Source organism: Lactuca virosa, chromosome 1 (assembly GCF_052849685.1).
Source record: "Lactuca virosa cultivar CGN04683 chromosome 1, Lactuca_virosa_CGN04683_v6, whole genome shotgun sequence".
Taxonomy (NCBI): Eukaryota; Viridiplantae; Streptophyta; class Magnoliopsida; order Asterales; family Asteraceae; genus Lactuca; species Lactuca virosa.
This window is the reverse complement of record NC_136426.1, coordinates 84,979,224-84,985,187: the sequence shown is the minus strand read 5'-3', so window position 1 is coordinate 84,985,187 and position 5,964 is coordinate 84,979,224. Positions and strand designations below refer to the sequence as shown.

At 34.4% G+C, this 5,964-nt stretch overlaps 1 protein-coding gene across 1 annotated transcript; it reads left to right on the top strand.

Moving 5' to 3' along the window:
* The first annotated feature begins 2,226 nt into the window (after positions 1 to 2,226).
* Positions 2,227 to 5,759, top strand: LOC145149831 (alpha/beta-Hydrolases superfamily protein). The gene is made up of 7 exons (XM_079075237.1): positions 2,227 to 2,717; positions 3,399 to 3,437; positions 3,530 to 3,600; positions 3,692 to 3,756; positions 3,852 to 3,941; positions 4,015 to 4,107; positions 5,206 to 5,759. Exons 1-7 carry the CDS (start codon positions 2,302 to 2,304, stop codon positions 5,620 to 5,622), a joined length of 1,191 nt encoding a protein of 396 aa, XP_078931363.1. The 5' UTR covers positions 2,227 to 2,301; the 3' UTR covers positions 5,623 to 5,759.
* Positions 5,760 to 5,964: the final 205 nt, after the last annotated feature.

The window sequence follows — 5,964 nt, the reverse complement described above, 5'->3', positions numbered from 1 at the left end:
ACCTTGGAAAGGTGTGATTCGCTTCAAGAAGAGGGGGAAATTGGGTCCATGATATATTGGGCCATTCCGGGTTATTGCCAGGGTTGGCAAGGTCGCCTACAAATTGGAGCTCAGTTAGATTCATAGCACTTTCCATGTTTCACAGCTGCGAAAGTGCGTGTTGGATGAGGATGCAATACTGTCTTTAGATGACATTCAGGTTGATGAGCACCTGAATTATGTTGAGAGGCTGGTAGCTATTCTGGAAAGGAAGATAAAGGTGTTGCATTGCAAGGAAGTACCTTTGGTAAAGGTAGGATGGCAGCATTGGAGGGGCTCCGAGTGGACCTGGGAGCCGGAGGCTGATATGCGGGAGCATTACCCGGATTTTTTCACCGCATCAGACTTCGAGGACGAAGTCTAGTTCAAGTGGGGAGAGTTGTAACACCCCGATCTCCAGGTATGAGAATTATTCCATTTTGCATGATTTTTCCTTTGAAACACGGCGTGGTGAAGCCTCACCACGACGTGTTGAGGAGCTTTTGGGCCGTGTGTTTTTATGGATCATCACGACGTGTTGGTGGGCAAACACGGCGTATTGGCTGCTGGTTGAGAAAACCCTAATTTTCAGGGTTTTTCACCCTATATAATCTCCTTAAGTCCCATGGGGTGGTCTTTTATCAGCCTCCAACTCCCCATATAGACCCTTGAGAATCCTAATCATCTTTCCCTCTTATTTGTGAGTTAGTATGGTATTTTTGGAGCCAAAGAAGGAAGGAGTTGAAAGAAGGAAGTTAGGATCCAGCAAGCAAGTCCTCATCTTTCAGTTTGACACTCTTCTGGACCTTTGTAAGTGTCCAAGACCCGATTTTTATTCCTCTTTGTTGCTAGATCTTGAGTTTTGGCCCCTTTTCTTACTGTTCTTGAGTGAAGGAATGGTTGGATCTCATAAAGTTAGCAACTTTATGAATCTCCAAGTCTAAGTGACCTTGTAGAGTCTTGGATCTGGTCTATAGTCAAGTTTTGATGCCACACATGGAGAGTAGGTCATAAATCCCCATATTTGACCTATAGATTTAAGAAATCCTCTAAATATCAAATATAACACATAGATTTTTGAAAAACGGAGGGGGCAACACCTTCGATTTTCTTTTTTTTCAAACTTTTTTAAGATAAATCGTAAATAAACAAAGCCTAAACTTGATAAATGATGAGTAAAACACAAAATGAGTAAATATCTTACCATATTGTCAGGATTGTACATGAAATCGTCCATAGTGCCGATTTTGGCCTCTAGAGACAAAGAGTTCTCCCAAGAAAAAGTTTGGAAAATGAAAGCACAAAAAAATTTACGTTTTTATACCTTAAAAAAGGGAAAATGGCAGGTGGTCGTAGATAGACTCAATCCATCTGCGAACGTACAACTCATTATACGTGCCCGTGCTTTATCGACTTCTACATTCGTAGTTCAACAGGTAAAATCGCAAATGAGCTTAATCCATCTGCGATTTTGATGGTTATTTTTGTAATGTTGGGTTATTTTGACTATTTTCTACAAAGTAATTAAGGAAATTGGCTAAATTTGTAATTTTCTCTTTAAATTATCCTAAAAATAAAAGAAGTTTAGTTTAGTAAAAAAATCATCAAAATCACTTATTTTTCCATTAATAATTCTTATAAGGTATTCTTTATACTGATTTTAGCTATAAACTTTGTCAATATTTATTAAGAAATATTTTGGTAATTGATTATCAAATTTATATGTTTATACAAATATATGTTTGCATTAAATAATGTAGTATTCTAAGACAGAAACTCCCACATACATTAAACTAGTGTCGACAAATATGTATCACAGAAAACCAACATGTTACCAACCGAACCAAAAGTGTTGATGACCAATATGTGTGGTAGCCAACATTTTTTGTTGATAGTACCATACCAATTGAGTCATCATAGTACGGTAGTGGTACAAAATTTTCAATATTATGGTAGTATCAAACCAGCCAATTCAATTTTAATATATATATATATATATATATATATATATATATATATATATATATATTGAAACGTTAGTAGGAAAACTTTATTTACCAATTATAATTGGTATGATGCACGGTTTAGAAAAAAAATTGGTACCGTATTAATGTCACACCTACATTAAACGAGTTGTTTAGTGCTTAATTTGCATTTGCACATCCTCTAGGAGCTATAAATGAAACTATCAAAGTATAAGGTATTTTCACTTTCTAACCCCTCTACGCGTTATAAGAGAAACACTAGTTTGCTTTTGACAGACTCAACATCTGTCCGCCAGCCATGGAAGGAACGGTACAGATGGAAGAGCTGACCTCCGGCGCCAGCGGCCGTATCATCCCCGTCTTCAAGAACGTTCGCCGATCGGTGTTTTCTTCAGCCTCAATCCGCCGTGCACTAATTTTCTTCCAATCAATCTTCCTGTGGTTCATTTTCCATCTCCGTCGTTGTCAACAGCACCATCGCCATCCTTCACCTCCGTCATCGCCTTCCTCGAAACGGAAGTTTTCTTTCAGGAGGAGAGAAATCGAGGAGGATGTGCTCAGGCGAAGAGCTCTCGCCGAGGAAATTCAGATGGTTAAGCCGTCGATCGATGATGAGTGGACTAGCCAGTGCCACGCCACCACGTCTCTGTTCTTCGGAACCGGACGTAACGCCTTGTTTTGCCGGTCGTGGCTACCTGTTTCCGAGGAGATTAGGTAAAGCAACCTCTTGTAGACTTCGTCATATTGCTAATTATCATACAACTTTTACGAATTTCATCTCAGAATTCTGTATTATCAAGTGTTATATCATCACAAATTGTGCGTTTAATTGATTAGCTTGGAAGATTTTAGAAAATAAATGGTTAAAATTTCAGTAATTTCTATATTTCAACGTTCTTCCTAAATCAGTTTTCATTTCTAGGTCGATCAGACAAACAGGAAATTCGAATTTTAGCATAAAATCGACATATCAAAGATAATGCTATGAAAATTTGTATCATATATGCTTGCTAGATGTCAATCGATTAATATTACTTCATATTTAGTAATTTGGGAGTCAAGTTAAGCATAAAAACTGTTCAAGGGAATACTGTATGTTTTGCCTAATCTACTTTCATTTTGTGGTCAAAAGCTTCACTCCATTGTTTGCAATTTGAAAGCTTTCTCTAAGTGTAAAGAATCTTACAGTTTTCAACTTAGAAAGAACAATCTATTTGATCTAAAGAGTCATGTTATCCCACTTTCCTTAAGAGGTTGAAGTAAGCTGTACATTTACTTAATCATCTCCTATTTAAGCACTAATCTATCATTTTTCAATCAATGAATTACATAATCCACAACTTTTCTCATTTCAATAGTATCCATTTTCTAATTCTCCTGCTTTTCTCTTTCCAGGGGTATTTTGATCATCATACATGGCCTAAACGAACATAGGTATTTCCATTTCCACTTCATTTTTCTGACCTCATTATCATATAATTCAATTTTAATTGTTTTATTAAAACTATTTAACATGTCATTTGTAGTGGGAGATATGCTGATTTTGCTAAGCAACTAAATTCCTCTAACTTTGGGGTATATGCAATGGACTGGATAGGTAGGTATGATATGTTTTACTTTTATTACCAAAATGCCATTTACAATAACAATTTTCATTTTACTTTTTACAATAAATTTTTATACTTTAGGTCATGGAGGTAGTGATGGATTACATGGATATGTTCCTTCACTTGATCATGTTGTAGCAGATACTGTGAGTTAATATAACCTTTTTATCTCTCTTTTTTTTTTTTACCATATTTGATTATTTTTGTTTTTGTGACAATTTATATTTTTATTTATTTTTAGGGGTCTTTCTTGGAGAAGATAAAGGGAGATCACCCGGGGACACCTTGCTTTCTTTATGGGCATTCAACAGGTGGAGCTGTGGTTTTAAAGGTAAAAACTATACAATACTTGATAATATTGTGAAGGGTAAATTTGTCATTTGTTTGTGACTTTGTGTCAATAGGCTGCTAACTATCCTTACATTGAAGAAATGGTGGAGGGAATTATACTAACTTCACCTGCATTGCGTGTTACTCCCGCGCATCCCATAGTAGGGGTAAGTCTCGTAATTTTACCTCGAATTATATTTATTCACACAATTAATAAAAGTATATATTCTTTTGTCCTTTACTGTATTTTTCCCCACTTTTAGTAAAGATTAAAGAGGGAAGTAGAAAGCATGTCCAATGTATGCACAAAATGTTGCACCAAATTAGGTGGAAACTTGTTGCATCAATGTATAATATGGACCACATTACACATAATTTTACTAGGGTTTATTTTTGTCATCTTTTGTAGAATTTTAATTTTATATCCATTGAAAATAATTTAATCTGAGATTGTTATGCTTTCTTCTTAACAAAATTTAAAATATTGTAATTTAGTTATAAGTGTGACAAAAAAAAAGTTCCTTCATGTTTTTGTTTTTTTGTTGAGGTTAATCAAATTGCAAATACTCATACAACACATTACCTAACTCCTAAATGTGTTGTTGAAATTTGGTGCATTTATTGTTGTAAACCCAAATTTGGTGTAAACATATTTTAAAAAATTGGTTTTACACCAAATTTTATGCAAATTTGGAGATGCCTTTACGCCGCACGTTTTGTATATATAAGACCCTATTCTTTTTCAAACTAAATAAACCATCTCAATAAGACTAAATTACCATTTCACCCTTACATTCCAAAAACCAATTTCACAATATTCATCTATTTTAGCACAAGAGAAGTTGAAATGAAACAAAAAAAAAAAAAAGTCAAATAGGTAATAGGTTAGTGTCTTAATATATTAAGCCAGATTTTTTGGCCTAGCCCATTAAATCACTTTTTCATATTAATTTAAAAAAAAAATCAAACCGTTAATTCAACAAAACCCATTAAATAAAAAAAACCAAAAAAGAAAAAAAAAACCCAAAATGAGTACAATGGTTAAACCGTTAAAGTAAAGTACACACTTACTTTTTTGTACTTCACCTACCGACAAAACCGGTGACCTAGAAAAACAAGTTTTTAACAAGTCAAAAATATTATAATACTATATAATGGTTAAATCAATAAAATCATTGGATTTTTTTTTAAATAATCATAAAACAGTTAAGTGGTTAAATAGATAAAATCATAATATTTAACAATTTCACCTATATATTATGCAGGCAGTAGCGCCATTATTTTCACTTTTAGCCCCAAAATACCAGTTCAAAGGCGCGAACAAAAGAGGGATCCCTGTTTCAAGAGACCCCGCGGCTCTGATAGCCAAATACACGGACCCTCTGGTCTACACAGGCCCAATGAGGGTCCGAACTGGCCATGAAATTCTTCGAATTTCATCTCATTTAATGAGAAACTTTAAATCCGTAACTGTACCTTTTTTTGTCCTACATGGAACTGCTGACAAAGTCACGGACCCACTTGCTTCACAGGACTTGTACCATGTGGCACCCTCAAAGTACAAGCATTTAAAGCTGTACGAAGGGTTCTTGCATGATTTGTTGTTTGAGCCTGAAAGGGAGGACATTGGACGAGATATTATTGATTGGATGGAGAGGAAGCTAATGAGTAACTCCTATTAACCATTCTTTGAAGGTGAACTTAATATTAGGTAATGTGGTTTGGGAGAATATGTGTATGTATGTATGTGTATGGATTTGGGATTTTTATGCTTAATGTTAAATCGTATCTCTAGATTATGGAAATTTATTGTTTTGAATGTTTTGTATGGTTTAAGGCTATGACTAGTTGAAAAGATAGCTTATAGTTGAAAAACTAGTTTTTAGTTGATAAAATAACATTTGGTAAAACTAGATCATATATGTAAAATAATATAAAAGAGTATGTAGAAGGTTTAGTTTTTTTATAATTAGTAAAGAGTATATTTGGGTAGAGTTTTGGAAAAGCTTAATAAGTTCCTTTAA

Coding starts and splice junctions, on each gene's coding strand:
- LOC145149831 (XM_079075237.1), top strand. CDS start 2,302: ATGGAAGGAACGGTACAGATGGAAGAGCTGACCTCCGGCGCCAGCGGC. Junction 3,438..3,529: donor CATGGCCTAAACGAACATAG/GTATTTCCATTT, acceptor TGTCATTTGTAG/TGGGAGATATGCTGATTTTG. Junction 3,601..3,691: donor ATATGCAATGGACTGGATAG/GTAGGTATGATA, acceptor TTTATACTTTAG/GTCATGGAGGTAGTGATGGA.